Source organism: Rattus norvegicus, chromosome X (assembly GCF_021556685.1).
Source record: "Rattus norvegicus strain SHRSP/BbbUtx chromosome X, alternate assembly SHRSP_T2T, whole genome shotgun sequence".
NCBI classification, from domain to species: domain Eukaryota; kingdom Metazoa; phylum Chordata; class Mammalia; order Rodentia; family Muridae; genus Rattus; species Rattus norvegicus.
In genome coordinates this window covers 80898402-80924601 of record NC_141554.1, presented here as the reverse complement: position 1 = coordinate 80924601, position 26200 = coordinate 80898402, and the positions used below count along the sequence as shown (strand labels likewise).

Genomic DNA, 26200 nt, shown 5'->3' with positions numbered 1-26200 from the left:
TATATATATATATATATATTTCACACACATATATCTGGAGTCTACATAGGGCAGAAAATATGTCCTATTCACCTTAATCTGGCTTATTTTATTTTTAACAAACTCTTAATTGACTTTTTCATTTTATTTTATGCATATGCATGTTTTGCCTGGATTATGTCCATGCATCAGATATATTCAGTACTTGCAGAAGCCAGAATGGGACATCAGATCCCCTAGAAATGATGTTACAAGTGATTTTGAGCTGCCATGAGAATGTTGGGATTGAACCCAGGTTCCCTGGAAGAGCAGCCAGAACTGACTGTTAACCCCACTGAACCATCTCTCCAGGACCTTAACTAAACATTTTTATTGGGATCTTTCATAACTTATGTATTTTTACTTTGTCTTGCCAGTTAATTGAGTTCTGTTAATACTTTTCAGTATTTCAGTATTTGTTAGTTACACACACACACACACACACACACACACACACACACACACACAAAGATCGCTTTTGAAGCTATGGTGTAGGGATATGGAATGCTTTGAATATTAGGTCAACTTGTGAATTTTTATGATGGTCCCTCTTTCTTAATTCCTAATACTATGCTGACTTCTGATCCTGTTTTAGTTTGTAGTAATAAACTCATGGGTCCTTTTTTTAAAATAGCATTTGATTATTTTTTGCGTCTCTTGACATCTCATCACTCCTGCCTACAATTTATTTCATTATTTGTAAGCCATCATAATATTTTTAAAATTATATCTTAATTTCCTTTTATGGTACGAATGTTTTGCCTTGTACGATGAACATCTGTTTGTCACGTGGGTGCCTGGTTCCTGTGGAGGTCAGAAGAGGTTATCAGATTCTCTGGAATAGGAGCTGCAGGCAACTGTGAGGTACTCTATAGGAACTGGGAATCAAATCCAGGTCCTGTGCCAAAACAGCCAGTGCTCTTAACCACTGAGCCATCATTTCAACCCTATGCTGATACTTTGAAAATGATTTTTTTGTTGAACTTTCTTTTTCTTTTATTATTGTGTGTGTACTACAGTACACATGTAGAAGTCAAAAGCCAATGTTTGGGAGTCAATTCTCTCTTTGAGCCAAGGTAGAGGCAAGGTCTGGCTTACTGTTTCTTTTGTACTGTATATTCTAGAATAGCTGTCCCAAGAACTTCTGGGCAGTTCTCTAGTCTTCTCTTCCCACCTTTCAGTGAGATCAGTGAGAATTCTGGGATTATAGATGCAGGCCACCACATGCAGCTTTTTTTTAGGTAGGCTCTGAAACTCATTTATTTATTATTTATTTATTTATTTATTTATTTATTTATTTATTTATTTTTGTCAACTTGTCACAAGACTGGTCATCTGGGAAGAAAGTACACCTGTAGGCAAGTCTCTGAGGCATTTTATTGATTGATTGATGTGGGAGGGCCCAGGTGTTATAAGAAAGCAAGCTGAGCAAGCCATGGGGAACAAGCTAGTAAAGAGTGTTCCTCCGTGGTCTCTGCTTCAGTTCTGCTTTGCCTTGGTTTCCTTCAGTAAGGGGTATTGGTAGTTTCTGGGAGCCTTTCAGTAATGATTCACTTAGTCACATTATCTCTGCAGTCTGTTATTTGCTTCAGTTATTCATTTGTTCCTCGATCTTGGTGAATTTGACACTTGAAAATCTATACTGCTCATTTATAAAAAATGAGACTGGTTTTAACAACAGTACTATGATACTAATGATTATATATTATTCTCAAAATATCACTTCAGAAAGTAAATAATATTGGCATAACTTATTACTGATGACATTGAACTTGACTAAGCCTACCTTTTTCAGAGTAGTTATTTTTCTTTTATACTTAATGTTGTATCTTCTACTAACTTGACTTTGGGGTGAAAGGAAGTTTTAAAGAAATAATTTGTTCTCTTTCCTCAGAAATTTTAAAATTAGTTGCCTTAAATTATAATATTATCTGATCATTTTAATTATTTTAACATTAAATGGCAGGTCTTTATGCTGGACAAATGACTTTTTGACTAGATAGCCTTAACCTATATTTTCAGAACACTTATTTAACTTGAAGTTTGCTGCAAAAGAACTGAATAGGAATGCCAAGAAGTGTGATAAAGAAGAAAAAGCTGAAAAGGCCAAGATAAAAAAGGTAGACCACTTTTAATACTTTTACTTTTCTAATTCACAAAAGAAGTGCAAATAGATATAGAAGGGTAAGTTAATTATATAGTGTCTCTTTAGCTAAATCATTATCCTATGTCGTTGATAATGCCTTCTTTGTTATGCTTAAACTTCTTTGCTATTTATATGTGTAAACATAGCTTACAAAACTGTGTACTTTTGAGTTACCGCAAATAAAATCTGTCCTTAGCTAATTTAATTCTTTCTGAGAAGCCCACTTGTGATTCTAACACCCATGCATTCTAAGGTTTTATATCTAAACATTGCAGATAACTGATGTATATTTTGCTTTGGTTATTTACTAGCAAGAGTTACAGAACACAGTAAGTAGTTTTCCTCAGGGATAGAGTTAAAGGTTTCAATGTAAACCCAGCAAAGAAAACCACCGCAAGGGGCAGTCTATGAGATTTAGGCTCACCTTCTCTCTAGGAGTACTTTTTCAATGGAGTCACATTGGGACAAGCTTAAATTCTCCAACAAATAGCATGTGAAACATTGCCTCACACAGAAACTCTGAACATAGATTTCTGAAGGTTTTATTGGTATCAATTGTGTTTGGACTTTTTACCTAGAACATGCTAGAATTCCAGATCTCTGGAATGAAATTAGTTGTTGACACAAAGTACTACTGTTTGCACAAACAATTCAGCCATAGTGAAACATTTTTATCTACATAATCATTGTGAATAGTGATGGGTTTCACAGCCATTTTCAAGCAGGTATATCATGTATTGTGATGATATCCATGCCACGCCCTTTGCCTTGTTCCCCCTCCAACCAATGTCCATCACCTCATACAATCTCACTTCTGCTTTCATGTCCTATAGCCATATTTGTGTCCGTATAAGAGCATGGATCTACAAATGAGAGAAAATAGACTTACACTGAGTTTGAGTTATTTCACGCACTCTTATGTTCCTTGCTTGCATACATTTTCAGCAAACAAAATTTCATTCTCCCTCTGGTGGCTACTGAAACTGCATTAGGTGTGGACATATGTGTAAATTACTATTTTTTTCTCTCAGCTATTGGTGGATACCTAACCTGGTTCAATAACATGGTAAGTATAAATACTGCTGCAATAAATATGGCTATATAAGTTACTGTGTTACATGTTAGAGTCCTAGGGGTGTCATGGCTAGGTGGTATGGATAATCTATGTTTAGTTTTATGGCAGGCATCAATGTTTATTTCCATAGTGACTCAACTAATTTACATTTCTGCTAGCAGCATATAAAGGTTGCATTTTCTCCACATCCTCATTAGAATTTTTTTCTCCATCTTTATTAAATTGGGTATTTCTAATTTACATTTCAAATGTTATTCCCTTTCCCAGTTTCCAGGCCAACATTCCCCTAACCCCTCCCCCTCCCTTCTATATGGGTGTTCCCCTCCCCATCCTCCCCCCATTACCGCCCTCTCCCCAACAATCACGTTCACTGGGGGTTCAGTCTTGGCAGGACCAAGGGCTTCCCCTTCCACTGGTGCTCTTACTAGGCTATTCATTGCTACCTATGAGGTTGGAGCCCAGGGTCAGTCCATGTATAGTCTTTAGGTAGTGGCTTAGTCCCTGGAAGCTCTGGTTGCTTGGCATTGTTGTTCATATGGGGTCTCGAGCCCCTTCAAGCTCTTCCAGTCCTTTCTCTGATTCCTTTAACGGGGGTCCTGTTCTCAGTTCAGTGGTTTAATGATGGCATTCGCCTCTGTATTTGCTGTATTCTGGCTATGTCTCTAAGGAGAGATCTACATCCGGTTCCTGTCAGCCTGCACTTCTTTGCTTCATCCATCTTATCTAGTTTGGTGGCTGTATATGTCCTCATTAGCATTTAATGTTGTTTACTGAATGATAGCAATTCTGAGCAGCTAAAGTGAAATCTTCATTTTGTTTTAATTGTCATTTCTGTACTGGCTAAGGATAGTAAACATTTTTCTTAATTATCTGCTCCTTTTAAAAATGTATCTTTGAAGCCTGTTTGCTGATTTTATTATGCCATTTACAGCTTAGATTATAAGCCGTTTTTGGCAGTTTTGGGTGTTATCCCAAAATCTAGATTACTAAAGCAAGTGCCAGACTTAGAAGTAAAACCTTTGAAGGATAACATCTTCAAGCATGTTTTGTTAATTAGGTTGTGTATATGCAGATTTACATGGTTTTCTCTCATATTTTCTTTTTATTGTTGGAGAATTCTATGAACACATCTGATACGTTTCTGTTAAATTCACTCCCACTCCTTCCCCATTAGTCCGTCCCGTAGCCCTTCCACTACTCCCTACCAATTTCTTGTGCTTTCACTTGAAACACCTTGGTGAGACCAATATGTGCATAGGTGTAGGGCTGCTACTGGCACATGGGTAGCCTCTTGGGTCACATCCCTGAAGAAAACTTACTCTTCTTTTACCAGCAGCCATCAGTCCCAACTAATGGTGGGACTCTGATCTGCTCCCCCATCCTGGCTGGGATTTTATTTTTTGACTTGATTTTGTACAGGTCCTGTGAATATGGTCAGTAGCTGCTGGGAGTTCATGTGGGCCTGTCATATGTAGACAGTTCTGTTTCCCAGTACTCATCTACTCCCTTGAGTTCTTACTCCTTTTGCTTACTCTTTTCAGAATAATCCTTGAAGTAGGGGTGATTGATATAGATAGGTCATCTAGAGCTGAGCACCATGGTCTCTTATTCTGTTCACATTAACTAGTGGTGATCTTTGCATTAATCTCTCTTCTGAAAAGAGAATCCTCTCTGATGAAAGTTGAGAGCTGTACTGATCTATGATTAGAAAGGAAAGTATTTAAGAATAAGTTTAATACTGTGTCCATTTAGCAAAATAATAGTAGTAGGTTTGCCCAGCTATGAACTCTTGGCTCCATTAAAGGTACCTGGCATGAGTTCCATCTTGTAGAACAATCTTAAATCTAATAAAAAAAGTTATTGGCTACTCCCATACACTACTGGGCATATTTTTACTAGGCCACTCACTACTGTTGCCTGAAGGGCTCAGAACTGGGTAAAACTATTACTTTATTCCCTCCATACCATGCATAGCACCTTGCTACTGTGAAAGCTAGCCAGTAGGGATGGAGCGTCAAGCTCAAATGTCACTCGATTTCCTGCATGTTCTGTGACTTGAGTGTGTGCTATCTTCAGCAATAAGATCTTATCTTCAAGATTGGAAAGGAGTGATCCAAAGCAGTGATGATAGCTTGGAATTTTGGGGGATAGGAATGTATCTATCGGACTCCAATGGCAAAAAAATCTAAAAGGGGTAACTTATATCTGACACTGGATTTTGTTTTTTGTTTCATAGCATGTGGTATTTGAGAGAGATATTGTCCTTCCCTCCTTGACCCCATTATAGGGTACGAGAATTAAACTTTTTTATACATGCACATATTTTAGGATGCTTCTACAGTAGTGGGTTTCCATATGTTTGTTTTTCCACATGTCTAGGGTTTCTATTGTTGTAGTGAAACACAATGAGCAAAAAGGAAGTTGGGAGGAAAATGTTTATTTAGCTTACACTTCCTTCTTTTAGTCCTTCTCTGAAGAGAGGTATGACAGAATCTCAAGAAAGGGCAGGGAGCTGGAGGCCAGAGCCAATGCAGAGACCATGGAGACCATGGAGGGCTGCTGATTATTGGCTTATCCCCATGGCTTGCTTAGCCTGCTTTCTTGTAGAACCCAGAACTACCAGCCCAGCAGTGGCACCATCACCCAGTGGGTTGTGCCTTCCCCATTAAGCTCTACAGGCTGCACAGCCCAATCTCATGGAGATATTTTCTCAATCAAGGTTTCTTCTCAGATGATTGTAGGGAGCGGCACATATAGATAAAAGATGGCGCTGACATCTGGTGGTCCTTTGTGGTTAACACAAAGTGCGTGTCCTTGGCATTCCTCTGGCATCTACAAGGCCAGGGTGATATTCATGCTAATAAGGTATGTCATGCTCCACCAATCCCTAGAGGACAAGTTTACAGCCACAGCCTGTCTTGTATATAAGGCGAGTGCCTTTGTTCCTCGGGGTCCCCGTATCAACAATGAGGTGTTCCTGCAATAAAGGCTGTTGAGAAGAGTCCAATGGTGTTGCGTCTTCCTTGCTGGATGAGGTGGGCGTTGCAGATGATTATAGTTTGTGTCAAGTTGTCTTAGATTTCCCAACACACCAAAGGTCTTTTGTGTTCCTTGGCCCCTAATTCCCTCCTGTACTCACTCCTTTCTCATTTCCCCTTGCACTCCTACTCCATTCTTCTTGCTCCATTGTTCCCTATCCTTCATACCTCCTACATTTTATCAATGTTTCCTTAGAAGCCTGCTCCAATGGCCTCTGCCTATAAGTTTCTTAATGTCTCTGTGTATTTTACTTGAAAGAAATGTATCTAAAATTTCAATGCTGTCATCTGGATATGAGACAGAACTGGTCAGGTGGCTTTTGTCTTTCTGGATCTGGCCTCCCTCAGTCTGGATGATTTTTTTTTCATGCTCTGTCCATTTACCTGTAATTTTATATTTCTTTATGGATGAATAGTATTACATATTTTCATTATGTGTTTGTTAGTTGATAGGTATCTAGGCTATTTTCATTTCCTGACCATTGTGAATAGAGCAGCAATTGAACATGGATGAGCAAGGATCTTAGTAGTAGGATGTGGATCCTTTGGGAGTATGCCTAAGAGTAGCTGAACGATGTGATATATGTATTGCTAGCTTTTTGAAGAACCTCCAAACTGATTTCCATATTGACTATCCTACTTTGCACTGTTACCTATAGTTAAAAGCATCATTTGTTGTTATGTGCTTTTTGTTCTTGTTGTGTTGTTGTTGATTTTTTGTTTGTTTGTTTTTATAATTTGACTGGGTTAAGATGAAATCTCAAAATAGTTTTAATTTGCACGTCCCTGATAGCTAAGGTTACTGAATGTTTAAAAAAATGTTTCTTCACCAATTTTTTCTTTGTGGTAGGGGGTGTATATAGTTCCATTCCCAATTTCTTATTTATTTTATTTGTACTAAAATTAATTTTTTATGTAATAAATTATGATCATGGTTTCTCTTCTACCACTGTTTCCCAGATTTTTCCCATCCATCCATTTCTATGCCTTCATTTTTCATAGTCTTAGAAAACAGACAAATTAAATAAACATAATAATTAAAAAGAGTAGCACAAGAACTATATACACCCAATACATACAATCAATTAAAAAAAATTAGAAACTATATGCACAAGTAAGGGAAATGCCCAAAGAAAACAATATTAGACAAAAATACTATAAAAATAACAGTGAGTTTGTTTTCTGTTGGCCATGTACTGCTAGAGCATCGGACCTACTCATAAGTGTGGTTTATACACCCAGTGAGATTCTGTTCAAGCAAATTTTCCCTTTGTAAGCTGTTGTCATTTAAAGATATCTTCTTGGTTAGGGATGAGAGGTAATGTCTACTTCAGCCTCTCAGTGCTTGGACCTATACAGATCTTGTGCATGCTGCTCTAGCCTTTGTTAGTTCCTATGCGCTACATCAGTTCTGCTGTGTCTGAAAGGCCATGTTTCCTTGGTGTATTCCATCCCCACTGGCTCTTACAGTCTTTCTGCTTCCTTGTTCACTGGGTTCCCTGAGCTATGTGTGGAGGGGTTGGATGGAGCCATCCCATTTAGGGCTGAGTAGTCTATGGTTTCTCACTCTCAGAACATTATCCAATTGTGGGTTTCTGTATTTCTTCCCGTCTACTACAGGAGGAAGCTTCTCTAATGATGGATGAGTAAGGCACCAATTTATTAGTATAGCAAAATGTCATTAGGAGACATTTTATTGATTTTTTTTAGTAGAATTGTAGTACTTGGAATTCCCCTATGTCCCTGACTTATGAAGTCTCTAGTTCCTGGTCCCCTAGGTAGTGTATTCCATCTCACAGACTGGGCCTTAAATCCAATATGCTGATGGCTGGTTATTTCTGCAACTTTTGTACCACTATTGCATCAGTGATCTTACATGCAAGATCAAAGACTTTAAATCTAGGTTGGAGTTTACATTGCTCCTCCTATTATAATATGCAGGGTACTTCCCAGTACCATGAACACTAGTCAGTAGGGGTTAAGGACTCTGGGTAGGGACCAGTTTGACTTCTCCATGTTCCATGAGTTATTTATTTAGGTGCTGTCTTCAGCAGTAGAACATTACCATAAGTTTGTGGCAATAGTTTGTACCAATATCCTTGGCAATAGTCTAGAATGTTTGGAAGTTTTCATGGGGTCCTTTTAGCCAACAACTTAATCGTATGTAACCCATTTCAGGTATTGGAGAGATGTCTACTTGGGGCTTTGGCTCCCCCTTTATTCATTTATTCCATTTAGATTTCTTTTGTGTATGTATGTATTTTAGGAAGCTTCTACTATACCAGATTTCCATGGGACCCCTCAAATGTTTTTTTCTTTTAGCTGTCCCTTACATTCCCTCTCTTACCCCTCCACTCCCCATCCCCATTTGATCATCCTGTTCCATTCCCCAAACCCCGAACACACACTACCCATCCATAAGGGTCCATTCTATTTATCCTTCCCAGGGAGATCCTTCTGTCTCCCCTAGACTCTTCTAATTTAACATTTGTGGTTATGGGGACTGTAGCCTGCCTATGGAAGATCTAACATCGTGTGTGTGTGTGTGTGTGTGTGTGTGTGTGTGTGGTGTGTAGGGGAGAGGGAAGGAGGGAAGGAGGGAGGGAGGGAGAAAGAATACATACAGTATTTGTAGGTTACCTGATTCAGGATTTTTTTTATAGCTCTATCCATTTACTTATGCATTTCATGATTTCTTTTTGTTTTTTTACAGGATAATTTTAAATTTATTTTATGGACAGAAAACTTAGCAGAATACATTTAACCCAGTTTAGTGGGTAGTTCATTGACCTTTGCCTTTTCTAGCCTATAGTAGGAGTCACTGTTTTAATACCTAGACTTAGGACCCAGGAAGGATGTTGCCTCCCCAGTGGCAGCGGATCTCATGTATCTGTCATTGTTGTTGGACCTAACAGTTTCCACCAGCTTAGCCAGAGCACCTTTGTCTTCTCAGTTAACCTGTGATAAAACAATGATGCCTGTCTTCCTGTGGACTAGCTGCTCCAGCCTGATCTTTCCCTTGATGATGCAGTAGAGGACACCCATCTTGTGACACAGGACAAGCAGGAAGACTACCCTTTCAATGGGGTCTATATCTTGGGCAGTCACCACCAGCTGAGACTTATTGTTCTCCACAAATTGGTAACTATATTGACCTCTGTTCAAAGGACAAGCAGTCTCTTGGTTGGGATATCCCCTTTACCAGCAGCTTTCTTCTTAGGTCAGCAGCCTTTGCTTGACTGCTTTGTCAGTGGCCTGCATTTGTGGGCAAGCTGGAACAGCTGGGGATCTGTTTGCCTGTCCAGGGCCTGAGAGAACTCGTAATGGCAGGAAGTATTTTGAGCTCCTTACAGAGGATGGCCCTTTGCCTTCTGCAGCATAATGTAACAGGGTCATTTGGGGAAGCGAGTGAGATTTCTTGGGCCAGATGACATACCCAATGCTGACACTCTTAGGCCTTTTCTCAGAGGATTCATTACCTTTTTGGCCTCCAGCTTTTGCATGAGGCTGTGGGTGGGGTAATTTTTTCCCCTTGGCCTTGCCTGTCTTTTCTTTGGGTGTCTTCCTTGGTTGAAGGAGAATACTGGATGTATTTACTTTACATCCCAATTTCAACCCTCACTCTTGCCAGTACCCCCTTCACACAGATCCTCCTCAACCCTGTAAGCCTGGTGTGGTAGCACAGGCCTTTAAACCCAAGAGGTGAATCTATAGGAGTTCCAGGCCAGCCAGGTTTACAAAGCAAGTTCCAGCACAACCAGAGCTATTACACAAGAGAAACTTGTCTCAAAAAACCTAAACAGAACAAAAATAACAAAACGACAAAAAACAAAGCAACAACAAAAATATTACATTATGTAAATATACCTCATTTTTATTTGTTGATAGGCATGTAGGTTATTTATAATTTCTAATAATCATAATGGCTAATTTGATTCTTATATTAAAAGAATATTCAAACAGTCCTTCTTGTACCTGTATGTTCAAGTGTATTCCTACATTTTCCTCTCACATATTCAAGTTAGCATGCTGAGGTCACTATAGGTGTTGAGGTTGGGGAAGTATGTCAGGATGGGACAACAGGAGTTCTTCAGGCATCAGGGCTGAGGTTAGAGTGTTGCTTTGGATATTCAGGTACTTCTTCATAATTGCACATGTCTGTTGTTATATTGAGTTATTTTTGATTTTTGAGCATTTCGTTTTTCTTACTTGAAAGAATTATAATAGAAAAAACTTAAAGAGGGATGGAGGCACCTATGTGGATTTGCATTTAAAGTAAAGAGTGAGGATGAAGGGAAAGGCAAGGCATGGACATTGTCAAAATGCATGATAGAATTGCTGGAAAATATCTTGCGACCCATCATTACGTATGATGAATGTATGCCAGTTACTGTCCCTGAACTTTGTGCACACAGTGGCATTTTTACATCAAACTCTATGTAAAAATATATGTTCAACTCTAAGAAGAGAGAAGCAAACCTCCAATAGATTTTTTGATCAAGTGCTTTTATATACTGAGGATGTTAATAATAATAATTTTTAAAGGTATCAAGTCTCAGGAAAGCACAACCATACTGTTTGTGTAAAATATCCTACCATTATATCATCATAATTAATGTTTCATGCCATCAATTGACTGACAGGGGACGTATTCCTTGTGCTTCTATTTAGTCCATTGTGCTTATGTTTTTGTTCAGAAATGTCTTCACATTTTACCTTTTCATGTAACTTCTAGTTCCTTCCTTAGTTTTCTCTCCCTTATCCTTTCTCATTTATATTGCACGTCTGTCCCAACCCATTGCTTATATTTTATTGACAGTTAAAATGTGTTAAACTAATTTTCCATGGAAACTTAAGCATAAGGTTTTTTATGAAAATCTATATGCTAAAAGTGTTTTATGTAGTTTAAAAGTGGGAACTTTTTTCTTTCTCCATTTCTTTTTGCATATGGTATGTGTGTATGCTTTTGCATGTGTGTAGGTGTGTGTGTGTGTAGGTGTGTGTGTGTGTGTGTGTGTGTGTGTGTGTGCATGTGCATGCGCGCTCGAGCGTACACAGTTATGAGTTTCCATATATATGGAAACATAAAATTGAATCAGGAAACAGCCTAGATCTCTTTTCCACTTTGTTCATTGTGGCATGAATCTGTTATAGCAAAAGGGAGCCTACTCTGCCCTGCAGGTTGGATCCTTCTTGGAATCTTTTTTGTAAATGAAATTTTATAGGAAATGTTTGATAAAGGAATAATAATAATAATAATTGCTGGTTGAGAAAAGGAGCTGACATGTAATTGCCCTTTGGGAATTAGCTTTATTAAGAATGAGGGTCTTCGAGCCATGATTAGAGTTTAAAGGAGGAGAACATGAAAAGGGGACAGTACAACACATTAAAAACAGGGCCCTAAAGAAAAGAAAGCTTTCCTTTAAAGCCTATGGAGAAATGTCCTGTAAGAGGATAGCCGAAAGTAGAAGAGGAAGCCTTCACAGACAGGATGATAGGTGGGGAGATGTTCAGAGAAGAAAGCTCTCAGGGAGGACAACAAATGCAATGTCTGACTCTTATAAGAATACCACTTGATTCAGCATTAATCTGGGGTAGTTTACATGGTAAGGATATTGTACGACTCAGGTCCTCGGGAGGACTATAAATTAGGGTAAGCTCATCCCACAGAACCACAGAAGAATGTCTTTACTCCCTGTCTCAGAGAGAAATATGCAGGGCTAGATGGCCTGGCCTCATTTCTTTAGACTGTGGGAACTGGCCTGTAGAGTGACCAGTATCATAAAAGGGGATGTATATCACCCAACTAGAAGGTGTAACTTGAATTCCTGCAGAAGTCTGTAGCATGTTCCTGCTGTAGTTAGAGCTGAGTAGTTATTGGGAAGGTCATATTACTACAGAACTGTGAAGTCAACTGTGTCTTTAAGGAAACCAACTATAAGTTTAGGGAAACATTCCCTAAAGTAACTTCCCACATTACTACTAGAGATCAGAAGTCAGGGAAAGGTTTCCATGCCTTGTAAAATGGAGCAAATTGTGCAAGCTGACTGAGAAAGGAAGAGAAAACCCAGTATTTGTTAATGCATTTATTACAATGGCTATGAAAATTGTGTCCTGCCTAGAATGACAGAGTGTTAAATCTAAAAGCTGTTTACTACTGAGCCAACTAAGGAAGAAATAATTAACTACACGCCAAAAATTTAACTCTGTACTGAATTGATGACTATCATCTGTTGTCTAAAACCCAGAATAGATATTTGAGATAGGAAATGGCTAACCAGATTTCACACTGTGAGATTATCTTTCAGCTTTTGGTATCTTCACAGCAGAAATAGCATCTGTTAATGTTTGTCTTTTCGTTTTGTGGCCATGGCGGCTTGTTTTGTTCATTTTTACCAAAAAGTGACAAATAGGGTTTGAGGCTTGCTTTTTTGAAAGGGTTTTTGTTTTGTTATGTATTGATTTGTTTATTACCTTAAAATGTAATGTTTCCTTATGCCATTTTCATATGTTTACTTTTGCTTGATTCTCCCCCCGCCCCTGTTCCTCCTTCATCTCCCCTTCTATGGTACGTTTTCTATATTCTGTATTATTACGCCTTCCCTCAAAGCCTCATGGAGCCCTATCTGGTTTTCTGACCTGTATCCATACTTACCCCAACCTAAATAAACATATCTAGCTATTAGACGCTAATACATGCAGGACAACATTAGGTGTTTCTCTTTCTGAACCTTAATACATTAGAGTTCTAACTATACTTTAAGACATTTGAATATTTTAAGTTGTTTTTTGAGAACTTTCCTCCTCTTCAAATTCTGATTCGTTTCGTATCCTGGCACAGTTTAATTCCTTACTGTTTGGCTTTCTACAAAAAAGGTCAAAAGTGTTCAGACCTCTAGGTTATAGGGTTCTTGAAACTAAAAGTAGGAAAGCTGTAACGACCAGCTCTCAACAATTCCATACCTAAAGCAAGACCTGGACAAGGGCAGTACCAGTTTACAGGCCAGTGTGGCGAAGGGAAACCTTACAAGGCCTCACTTCAAGCAAATACTTACTGCTGAGAAAGAGAATCAAAGACACTAGTACCCTTATTGGTTATTTTCTCATACTAAATGGTCAAGGCTGAAATATACACACATAGACAACGCTAAATGGATTGAGCATATTGTATTTATAAATTTATTCATTTACATATATAACACTAATAATGAGTGAAAAAGAGGGTATGAATTTGAGGGAATGGGGAAGGCATAGGAGGAGCTGGAGGGAGAAAGGATGCTATAAATATAGTATTCGTGTATGAAAGTTTTAAAATAAATTATTAAAAAGCTTTCAGAAACAATACAGACAGATGAAGGGGAAATTTTTAGATTAACATTTTCCCTCTTTGAAATATGTGTGTTGATTGTTAAAAGAAGAAACAGTGAGTTGCTTTTGTTAGGGAAGTATTAGGAAACAGGGACTGAGTGAGGAATTTAAAAGCTCTTGAGGGACTGAAGAAATTTTTCAGCGGTTATCTTAGATTTTTACTGCTGTGAAGAGACACCATGACAAAGGCAGCTCTTATAAAGGACATTTGATTGTTAGGGCTGGCTACTGGTTCTGAGATGCGGTCCATTATCATCATGGCATAAAGCGTAGCAGCATCCAGGCCGGCAGACACTTGAAGAGCTGAGAGTTGTACATGGTGTTCAGAAGGCAAATGGGAGAAGACTTGCCTTCCAAGCAGCTAGAAAGAGGGTCTCTCAAAGCCCACCCCCACAGTGACATACTCCCTACGCACAAGGCCACAAGTCCTAATACTGCCACTCCCAGCCTGGTCTACAGAGTGAGTCCTAGAACTACACAGAGAAACCTGTCTCAAAAAGCTACAGGGGGGGGAGGGGAAGAGAGGGAGAGAGAGAGAACGAGAGAACTCAATGCTCTTCCAAAAGATTCAGGTTCAATTCTCAGCACCCACATGATGACTCACAGCTGTGTGACCCCACTTCTTAAAGATCTGGTATCTTCTGGCCCCGTAGGTAGCTGACAGGTATGCAGACAAAGCACTCGTAAAAAATGAAAGCTTTACAAAACTAAAAGCTATTGATGTGGTAGAATCTGAATTTAATGACTGATAAGGGAGGGGAAAGAAGAAAGTATCAAGAGGGACTTTTGAGTTCTGGCTTGAGCAAATGGTTAGGTGAAGGTGTTGGCTTTTGTTTCAATGTAGAAATACCAACAATTTATCAGGTTGTTTGAGGGGGAATGTTGAGCTTTGATATGCTGAATGATATATGCTACCTGATGTAGTAGCCTAATAAGAAATTAATTTTCTCAGGAATCTAATCGGTAGAGTTCATCAAGAGATAACAGACAGGATAAGATTAGTGCTAGAACTATGGGCATGTGTGGGAGAGAGTAAGCAGCGAGGACCACACCAGTCTAACTAAACCAGTCTGGGAAATGCACTAGGATAGGGGAGAGGAGATGAACAATGGAAAAGCAGCAAAGGTCAGAAAGGAACAATTGGGGGAGATGCAGGCCTGAAAGAGACAGAAGCAATTCATGGCAAGACAGACAGAATATAGAAGGCAATTCAAAATGACCAGCAGAAAGAGAGTAATGACTTTAAAGAACAAAATTTTACTGGAGTAGAGGTTAAGTCCTGGCTACACGGAGCTGAGCTATGAATTCAATGGTAAGAATTTGAAGATGTATGTGTTCCTTGCTTAATGATCTGACTTCTGCTGCAGACTTGAGTATTTGCTCATGATTGTATCGTTTCTACTTTATCCACTTCTCAGATCTGCCATTCTCCCCAATGAAATGCTTAAGTTCAGCTTTCTGTATACACAAAATATTTACCTGGTTCTGATCCATTATTTTTTGTTTTAGTAAAGAACTCATGCTCTTGTACAAGCCAGAAGCCAAGAGTCTTTGTTACTTTTGATATTTAATGTTTTAGCTCACTTGTTGTCATTCATATATATGTATATATGAATATATTATTATCATTATTATTATGATATTTAAAATATACCTTATGTCTTGCCACATCTGCCACCAAGACCCTAAACCAGACTCCATTTCTTGTTGGCCCTCTCAGCTGCTGCCCTGCCCTCTCACTCTACCTCTCAGTTGGTTTATCTGGATCTACCATTGTCCTCTGGCTGTGTCTGCCCTGAGTATCCATAGTGGTCATTTTAAACATATATCGTGGATGTATTAGTCTTTTGTTGAAGGCAGCAGTAGTTCTTGTCCTCTCTAACATGTGATCATTTAATACAGTACAGTTCTTCATGCTGGGGTGACCCCCAATCATAAAATTATTTTTGTTGCTGCTTCATAACTGTAGTTTTTCCACTGTTGTGGATCATATGTAAATATCTGATGTGTAGGATATCTGATATGCAAGCCCTGTGAAATAATCATTTGTCTCCCAAAGGGATTGCAACCCACAGGTTGAGAACTACTCGTTTAAGAGGGCCCTATCTGATCCACTCTACCTACATTCCCAACCTCCTCTCTTTAATGTGGTCCAGAACGCAATGGATTTCTCAGCACCACGTATTCTTCCATTCACTTCAGCCTTGTTTTTTGGTTTTCTTTAGCTGTGTTCTTTTCCTGCAAAAACTTCTTTTCCTCCTATGTATTTATAGGGCTGGTTCCTTATGGTCATTCACTTTAAGTGTCATCTATTTTCAAGTGATGGCCCCTAAGTACATACCTGAAAGTACACCCATTATATCACTCATTTCTGCTAAAGCACTTATTACATTTATGTAATAAGTATTATTACATATGGGATAGGCTCTATTTACTCGTTTCCTTCTACCTGTACAAGCATATCTTGTTAAATATTTTAGCATTAGTACCTGATATACAATAAATATTCAGCAGTTAGTATTCAGAGGATATGGAAAATGACTTATGCACTCCTACTGTTGTTACTAAATCATGAGGTTCCCCTCCCGTGCTATTAGCTAATTATCTGTGATATATGTAGCCCTTTTATATTAGTAAGACGCCATTTTTGATGTGGTTATATTATAATTTACTCAATCATTCCTCTATTTTTGGATATCTAAGTTATGTCTGTTTTGGTGTTTTCTTTGTTTGCAGTACTGGAAATTGAGCCTAGGGCCTTATACATGCTACGCAGGTACTCAGCAACTGAACTGTGTCTCCATTTTTGATTATTGGAAGTACCTTATTATTACATATAAATTGTTGTAGAGTTTTGTGATTATGTCCTTAGGATTTATTTTAGCAATAAAAATGGCTGCATAAGAATATTTCAGTGTTCTTTTATACATCTTTCTAAATTATTAGATATAAAGAGACTTAGGAGAATCACCATGATATGGTGATGGGTTATAATGTATTTCCTTAATCCACGTATTCTTCCATTCACTTCAGTGACCACAACATGGCTTCTTTATAAACTTCAATATTCCCCTTACTCAAATTGACCGGAGCTCTTGCTGTCTACTTCATTGAGAACTATGTAATCCCAGTAGATAGCCGCCTCAGTTGACGTAGACTATCCTTCCTTACTCTACAAATAGATGATCTGGCCATGGTTCTAAGAATTGAACAGAGTAAGATCCTCTTTCTGTGCTGAGGCCTGTTCATCCAATCATCCTTACTCATGTAATAATCTATTTGACATTAACAGTTTTCTCCTGTGTGCTGAATTAATTGTGTTATCACATATTCATCCTTAAATTTTTAAAAGCTCTTATGCGAGAGCCTTTTTTACCTCTTGATGTTTTCATGGTTTTTGCTGTTGTATGAGGTTTAGTAGGAGAGGGGTTGTTTGTTTATTTGGTTTTGGTACTAGAGAAACAACTGACCATTAGCTTCTGTGCCTAGTACCTTTCCTGCCCCCTCTTTCATTATTTGCAAACTCCTTTGAGAAGCCCGATATTTTTATTAACTCTAATTCCGCCTTCTTTAATTTTTGTTGATTTTTATGTTTTGTTTGATTATACTTACATCTCTCCCAACAGGGAAACCCAAAATGTTTGTACTGCTCATTTCCATCATCATTTCTTAACCCATATTTTATTAAAAACAACCAATAGTATTTGATAGGGTTCATTACCCCTTCCTTCAAATACTTTTTTGATCTGGCTTTTAGGAAATCACGTTCACCCCTGTTCAAGCTGTTGTTTCCTTTTGTATGTCCAGCCTACATTGACTCCAGAAGTGAGTTCATCTAGTCTTCTAGCTTTATTTGCATGATGATAGATAAATCTAGCCTAACCAGTCTACCTAAATTGAAGACTTCTGTTTTCAACTGTTCATTGATTCTGCTTGGGTGACCAAGGGGAAAAAAATCAAACTTGAAACAGAGCTCCTTATATGCCATCCTCCAGTGCTGTGTTCCTGTGTTCCTGAAAGGCATTTTCTGTCATTCAGATAAAACAGCATTAAAATGGCATTATGTTTAACTTTCTTTCATACACATATCTGACCCTGCAAAAATCTTTCAAAAGCACTTTTCAAAGACACTTCAAGTCTTTAAAAGGTACTTAGAATCTGATCATTTCTTACCAAGTTCAGTGTACTTATCTCCACGAAGGGCATCTTTATCTTATATTACTTACAGCAAACAATTTTCAAATGGGCCTCTTTGTTTTGGCTCTGTTCCCATAATGGTTTAGTTTTAGTTTAGTTTAGTTTTCTCCCCCTCAGTGCTAGGAATCAAGGCCAACATCATTGCTCCTGTTAGACAAGCACTCCACCGCTGAACTACTGAGCTATATCCCTCAGTTCCATAAAAGTAATCATAACACAGCAGCCAGGGAAGGATTTTAAAGACAGAAGTCATAACTTGTCAGTGTTCTGCTCAGAACTGTCTTAATCTCTTCTCTCCACATAAAAGCCGGAGTTTTAAAATGGCTCCAAAGCCATTTCTGATTTATTACTGGATTTCATTTCTGACTTCCCATTTTGTAGACTTTCTTCATTTGTGTTGACCCCCACTCTGCCTCTAGCTGAGTTTCTTCTCACTGGCATTTTTCTGCTTGCTGTGCTAAGTATCCATGACTTGATAGGTTTGCTCCCTTCCTCTATTAAGATAAAGAAGCCTTTTTATATTTTCATGTTTCCTCACATCTCACTACATTAAAAGTCTTTTCCAGGGTATGAAAATTTAAGAATTGGAATCCTAACTTTTCTTTTTTATTATTTTAAATGTTTTAATTTTTGAGATTATAATTGCATTATTCTCCCCTTCCCATTCTTCAGGTCATCCCATATACCTCTTACTCTCTTTCAAATTCATAGCCTTTCTTTTTTACTGTCATATATATTTTGTTTCTCTACCTGATACCTACTACTACCTCCCCTTCCCTTCCCCTCCCCCTAACACTTACTACTACCTCTCCCTCCCTCCCCCCCTCTCTGAGGCAGGATCACACTATAGAAGCCTTAGTATGCCTTGAACTCAGAGATTGCCCTGCCCTGCCTGCCTCTGCCTCCAAAGTGCTGAAATAAAGGCATGTGCCACCTCTTTATATATCTGCCACCTTTACCATTTTTTAATTGTCTTGCGTATTATCAGACTATGCTTGGAGTGTATGTTCCATAAGAACCCAAGGTTTTCTTTGTGTTTACTACTAAATTCCCAGTGCCTAAAATGCTGCCTTCCATTTGCTAGATGCTAGGCTTTTGAGTGACTGTGTTGAAAGCTCTGAGTGTGTGTGTGTGTGTGTGTGTGTGTGTGTGTGTGTGTGTGTGTGTGTCTCACACCTTTAATCCCATGAGTTCCAAAATAGTCAGGGCTATCTGGGGGGAGGGGGAGCACTTACTGCTCTTGCAGAGGATGTAGGTTCAGTTTGCAGCCCCACATGGCGGTTCACATGACTTCAGTTCCAGGGGATCTGATGACCTCTGGTGGTTCACACAGGTACCAGGCATGCATGTAGTGTACATGCATAGATGCAAGCACTCAGAAACATGCAGAATGTAAATGTTTAAGGAAGAAGAAAGATAGAGGCTGGTAAGGTGGGTAAAAGGACTTGCCCTAAGACCCACGGGGTAGAAGGAAGTGGTCCTCCACCCTTTAAGTGCAAAAAGGCACATGCACACCTATACTCATTCACACGCAAAATGTAATAAAGAAAACAGGAAGAGGCAGGGGAGAGACAAGCAGACCCAGGATATGCCTCACCGCTAGAACAGGTGAGGCTCCTGGAAAAGCGAGCAAGGTTCATATTTTACATATCAAAGGAGACTGATTTAGCCTCCAGGTTCTCCCAGCATCCTTCAGTCCATACCTGGCACACCCTGCCCTAACCCTGAACTATCCAACCCAGGGGCTGGGCTGAGAGAAAGCCTTTTTTATATAAGTTATTATTTTCCACTTTAATTCTGTATTCACATGCAGGTGTTTCTTGTGTAAGAATTTTTAATTAGTTAAAATGAAGAAAACGGGCATCAAACCAACAAAATCCCTTGAATATATTACAGGAGAAAATGCTTCAATCAAGGAGGCAATTATTTTTGGACAGCAATATATATATATATATATATATATATATATATATGAGTGAGAGGCAAACCTGTAGTATATGCCTGCTCCCAACTATTCAGCTATTTAGGAGGCTCGGGCAGATGAATTGAGAGTTCAAGGCCACCCTGGGTAACTTAAGAAGAACCCATGTCCAAATAAAAAATTCTAATCAAGTAGGAATATAGATAAATAATTTAAACACCTAAACTACAAATTTAATCGATATTGAAATACCCGAAATGAAACCATTAAAAATCACAAGAAATTAGCTTGAGATAAGGTGATGTTTAAAGCACAGTAAAATAGACATTTTTTAAAAGCTATAAGCACATATAAAATAGTAATCAACAATATAGAAACATTTATATTACATGTAATAAATACAATTCCAAAAAGGTAGAATACATGCAAAATACTCAGAAAAACTGTAAAAGTACCTTATGTAATGTAAAAGCTAATAGGGTTAATTATAATTTTCCTTTTTATTAAATGTTTTTTCTGTTATGTATTTTATCATATTTTCCTTTTCCCCAACTCCTCTGAGATCCCTCCCCATCCAACTACCTGCCCAAATTATGTTCTCTCTGTCTTAAAAAGAAACATGAGACAAAGAAATCCATAAAAGCATTATTTTTCTGCATGTAAATAATATACTTCAATTATTTCCACTCCCTGTTACCCTAGCTTTTCTTTCTCAGTCCTTCTGCTGGTCCCTCCACCAAAACGCCTTTCTTTTACTTTTATGTCTTTAAATACAAATCTAGATTCTATATGTTATTTATCTTTCTGAGTCTGGCTTATTAAAATTACCATGATGATTCACACTTCTGTCCACTTTTGTGCAAATGTCACAATTATATCCTTTATGACTGAACTGTACTGTGTATGTGGGAAATATAACATTTTCTTTGTCCATGTATCTATGGTTGGGTATCTAAAGTGATTCCATAATTTGGCTGTTGTAAATGGTGCCATCGTAAACAGTCTTGCATGTTGGTTTTGAATATATACCCAGAAGAAGTAAAATCAGATCATATGCTAATTCTATTTTTAACTTTTCAGGAACTTTTATATTGATTCCTAAAAGGCTTGGGTACCTTAGTCCCATCAACAGTATATAAGAATTCCTTTTTCCCATATACATACCAGAATATTCAGTCTCCCTTTTAGTCAAAGAAATTCAATGAAGTATTATTTTTTCTTTTATTGAAAGTATCTTATATAATCTATATCCTGATTATGGATTCCCCTCACCCAACCCATCCCAGTCCCTTCCTTCTTCAATCTGGATCTACTCCCTTTCTGTCTCATTAGAAAACAAGCAGGCATCTAAGGAATACTAGTAAAATAAGATAAACCTAAAAACAGGCAATTTGGAATAGAACTAACCAAGAGAAAAAAAAACAAGAAAAAGAAAAAGCACAACTCATACAGTCACACATACAGATACATTAAAAACAAAACTGGAAGCTATAATATATATACAAAGAACCAGTAAAGGATTAAAAATTAAATTATGAGACAGGGAACCATTAAAGATACCATCTAGTTCTTTTTGTGTTGGCAAGTGGTTATCAATTGGAAGCAGCTTCTGGTTGGGGATAGAGGCATGTGTCCACGTCTCTCAGCTTTAGAAACTCTTCTGGTATAGATCCGTGCCAGCCTTATGTTTGCTGTCACAGTCTCTGTGATTTCATATATACATTAGTCCTGTTCTGTTCAGAGGACCTTGTTTTCTTGCTGTCCTCAGTCCTCCCCTGCTCTTGTATTCTTTCTGCCTCCCCTTCAGGCAGAGTTCCCTGAACTAAGGAAAGGGATTTGATAGAGACATCACATTTAGCACTGAGTGGTCAAGGTCTTTCCCATTCCCTGCACATTGTCTGGCTTAGTTTTCCTCTATTTGTTCCCATCTCTTGCAGGAGGAAGCTTCTTTGATGATGACTGAGCAACACATTGATCCATGAATATGGCAGAATGTCATTTTGAGACATTTTATTTTCCCAAAATTCCTGAGACATTCCTTTAGTACAGTGGTTCTCAATGTGTGAGTTGAGATCCCTTCAGGGGTTGCATATCAGATACCCAGTATATCAGATATTTACACTACAACTCATTACAATAGGAAAATTACAGTTATGAAGACTCAATAAAATAATTGGGGTTACCATACAATGAGGAACTGTATTAAAGGGTTGCAGTATTAGAAAGGTTGGGAACTACTGCTTTAGTAAAACAATAGTATTTAATTTAATTTATTTATTTATCTACTTTTCCACTCCAGATTTTATTCCTGTCCCAGGCCATTCTCTGACTGTTCTACATCCCATGCCTCTCCCCATCATTCCCCATCTCCATGATGATGTCCCCAGTAGTATTTCATTTTCTGCTAGGTCTCTGGCCTACTCTCAGGTTCTTAGCCACCCAAACACTGCCAGCTATAGATTTTATCCATGGAAAAGCACTACATTTTACTTCTTAGGTCATGATGGACTATAATAACAATATCTTATGTTGATTACTTTACCTGTGACTAAAACAAGAGCACTATTCTATAAATAACATCGGTATAATGCAGCCCTTACAAATGATGATGTAGCTTTGTTTTCAACTTCAAGGGATATTTGTCACATGAGAGAGAACAAGACAGAAAACAGTGCATTCTTGACACTTTTTGTTATAAACTATGTAGTAATAAATGTGTTTATATTCTGGGATAGTATGTATAAAAATTACAGTGAAATTGGCATGGAGATATGATTAGGATCAATTTTTAACTTTTACTTTCTTTCTATTATATTTTTTAGTCAAGGTCTCATTAAGTAGCAGGGGGATTTGCTATGTAGACAAGGCGGGCCTCAAATTCAGACTCAGCTTGTCTCTGCCTTTGATTGCTGGAATTAAAAGTATGTGCCATGTGCAGAATATTCTAATATCTTAAACTGTTAATACATGCATATTTTCTAATTATGAAATTAAAAGAAAATAGGATTGTACATTATGCCTTTACTATTTTAATCATAATTAGCTCTCAAAAGGCTAATTAAAAACTTTTACAAATTATAGTTAATTTGGTGTCATTTATGTTTTTAAAATACCCGTTCTTTTGCTCTTTGTCTTCACTGATGTCTTAGTTTGTTATTTTTTTCCAACACTATTTTACTTCTGTTTAAAACAGGCCATTCAGAAGGGCAATACAGAAGTTGCCAGAATACATGCTGAAAATGCAATCCGTCAGAAAAACCAAGCAATCAATTTCTTGAGAATGAGTGCTAGAGTTGATGCTGTGGCAGCCAGAGTTCAAACTGCAGTAACAATGGGCAAGGTAAGACTAACACTGTCAAAGTAACACTTGACGGAATTTAAGGAGAATAAGAAGACTTACACAAACCACAAGTCTGTGTCTATTACAAGGTATTATAGGGTGTAAATAAAGGACTTCATGGAAAATTGTCCTTAATGAGGAAAATGAATTTGGCAGTGGACTTTTCAACCATGTCATTAGCTGTTTACTAAGGAAATGGCAATAATATAAAATATTACCTAGACTAAGATGCATAATGTGGTTTTACTGTGAAAGAAGTTAGTTATGACAAGCTTCCTAAGTTGATATAGAGTGGTATGTTTAGAAGATTACCAGTTTACATGTTGCTCAATCAGTTTTGTATTCCACATAGGTGACAAAATCCATGGCAGGTGTAGTTAAATCTATGGATGCTACACTGAGGAGTATGAACCTGGAGAAGGTAAACTATAAGGAAGTGCTATTTTCACTTGATGTTCAGCTAGCATCTGTTCGGGATACATTTTTCTTACGACCATATCTTTATAGATTTCTGCCTTGATGGACAAATTCGAACATCAGTTTGAAACATTGGATGTTCAGACCCAGCAAATGGAAGATACAATGAGTAGCACTACTACCCTCACAACGCCACAGGTAAGACTGACAGGTTGACTTTCAGCAGTTTCTTAAAGATGAATCGATCTGGCCATAGTTACACATGCTTGCTATCATACTACTTGGGCGCTGAGGCAAGATTTCCAAGGTTGAGACCCTCCTGTGCCATGGAGTAAATTCCAGGCCAGCCTGGGTTATATAGTGGCAACCACTCTCAAAACACAAATCACCCACATTAAAATAGAATGGCTTTATGAATATAAATCATCTCCTTACCTTATACAAGCAAAATGTATCCCAAATACGGGTAGGAAGCTTGCTAGTGCTCTGCCCTCAGATTGTTAAGAATGTTTTGGAGGATAATGTTACCTAGCACCTAGTATGGTTTGGAATTCTGGTAATTTTATTAGATCACACATGTAGAATCTAGAGCCTGTTTCTACATGCTGGCTAATGCTCTTACCTTATTAATAAAATTTAACAGGTATATAATATTTGGGTAGTATGAGATTTTGATACATATATTGTTTAATGTTTAAATCAGTATCCATATATCTACTCAAACATTTGATATTTTGAATGATATAAAAATGGAAAATACTTTCCTCTAGTGTTTAGAAATATACATTATCATTTCCATAGTTACTCTTTTGCCCAGCAGCACACCAGAACTTGTTGCTCCCATCCAACTGTTATTTATTACTAATTTATCAACCTTTCTATAACCCAATCTTCATTACCCTCTGATAACCACAGTCATACCCTCAGTTTGTATATATAATTGATATTACAGAGTACCTGTCTTTTTTCTGCCTAGATAATTCCACTTAGCATTTTGTTTCACCTATATTGTCACAAATGGTAGACTTTTGTTCTTTAGGGGTAGTAAAGAGTATTCTGTATGTAGTGTATGCTCTTTTTCTGTATTCATTGGTTGATAGACATCTAAGATATTTCTATTCCATGGCTCTTGTGAATGTTATTGCAATGAATGTGAGAGTACACCTATGTCTCTTTAACATATTTTCATTTCCTTGGAATGTATAATTTATTGTGAGATTGCTCAGTCAAATTGTAGTTTAATATTTTAAGGAATGATTATACAGTTTTGCATTATAGCCATACATTTCACCAGTAGTGTATATAAGTCTCCTTTTCTCTACATTTTCCTTATTAAGGTATAGTATATCATGTCAAGATGATTTTATAATTAGCCATATTTCAGAAACACAAGTAAATTGAAAAGATGACTTGGATTAATAAATAAAGGTATTTGAATTTCCAGTCCTGCTCTGCTGCTAACCAACTTTAAGAACTAGATTAAAATACTACCCTGAGAGGGTAACTCTAATCCTGTAGAGACCTGATGCCCCAGGGTGGGCTGATACTGGGGGGGGGCATGATCTCTCAGAGGTGAAGGGGAGGGTGAAGGGGAGGAACTCTACGAGGGGCAGCATTTAGGAATATAAATAAATAAATAAATAAATCTTTTAAAAATACACTACTCTAAAGTTCTGAGGATATAGCTAAGTTGGTAAAATACAGGTATAGCCTATACAATTTCTGAACATTATTCTTTGATAGTCAGTTACCTGTTAGGAAGTGTTTTATTGCATTAGAGAGTTGAGGTGTCAACTTGCTTTGGTGGTTTCATGCACTTTGTGTATGTGCTCAAATGTGGATTGCTGAAGCATGAAGTTCATCTACATTAGCTTTTTATTTAATTTAATATCATCTATTTATTTATTCTTCTTTCATACCTTACATCCTGACCAGAGTTTCCCCTCCCTCCACTTCACCTAGATGCTCCACCCTCCCTCCCCTCTCCCCTAGTTCCACTCTTCCTCTGTTTCCCTTCAGAAAGGAACAGGTCAAGGGATATCAATCTAATACAGCATAACAAATTACAATAAGACTAGGAACCTCCCCTCATACCAAGACTGGACAAGGCACTCCAGTAAGAAGAAAAGGATCCCAAGAGCAGGCAAAATAGACAGCCCCTACTCCCACTGTTTGGGAGTCCCACATGAGCACCAAGCTTCACAACCATAGCATATATGCAGTAGACTTGTATTCATTGTACAAAATGAACTTCATTATGACATTTTCATTCATATTTCTCTCATAGTTGCCCCTGTTTACCCCTTCTGCTAAACCTCTAGTTAAATACATCTTCCTTCTAATTTCTTCTTTTTTATAACTTTTAAATTCTAAATTCTTTATAGAAGGAAAATGGCATATGTATCCTTTTTAGTCTTCCATCTAACAGAGTGATCTCCATTTCCATTGATTTCCCTGAGAATTAGAATAATTTTCTTTTTTATGTTTGAAAATTCTCTATTGTGTATATTTACTGTATTCCCATTGTCCACCCACCTGTTGGCGAAAATAGAGGCACAGCTATTTTGGATGATGCTGAAATGGATATTCCAGTATTTATGTTGTATGCTGACTTAAATACCTTGAAGTACATACCCAGAGTGGTATAACTGTGCTAATTGTATTTTAGGGTTGTTGTTTC

General features: G+C 37.8%; 1 protein-coding gene across 2 annotated transcripts in view; it reads left to right on the top strand.

Moving 5' to 3' along the window:
- The window catches only part of Chmp1b2 (charged multivesicular body protein 1B2), a 44028-nt gene that overhangs the window by 7635 nt on the left and 10193 nt on the right, over window positions 1–26200 (top strand). Inside the window, exons 2-5 of one of the 2 annotated variants that reach the window (NM_001134589.1) lie at window positions 2041–2138; window positions 22957–23103; window positions 23456–23524; window positions 23611–23718. In NM_001134589.1, coding sequence (NP_001128061.1) covers window positions 2041–2138; window positions 22957–23103; window positions 23456–23524; window positions 23611–23718 — 422 coding nt within the window. Of the gene's footprint in view, window positions 1–2040; window positions 2139–7790; window positions 9419–22956; window positions 23104–23455; window positions 23525–23610; window positions 23719–26200 lie in introns of those variants that run through there. The other variant, XM_087600349.1, reaches the window with a different exon arrangement.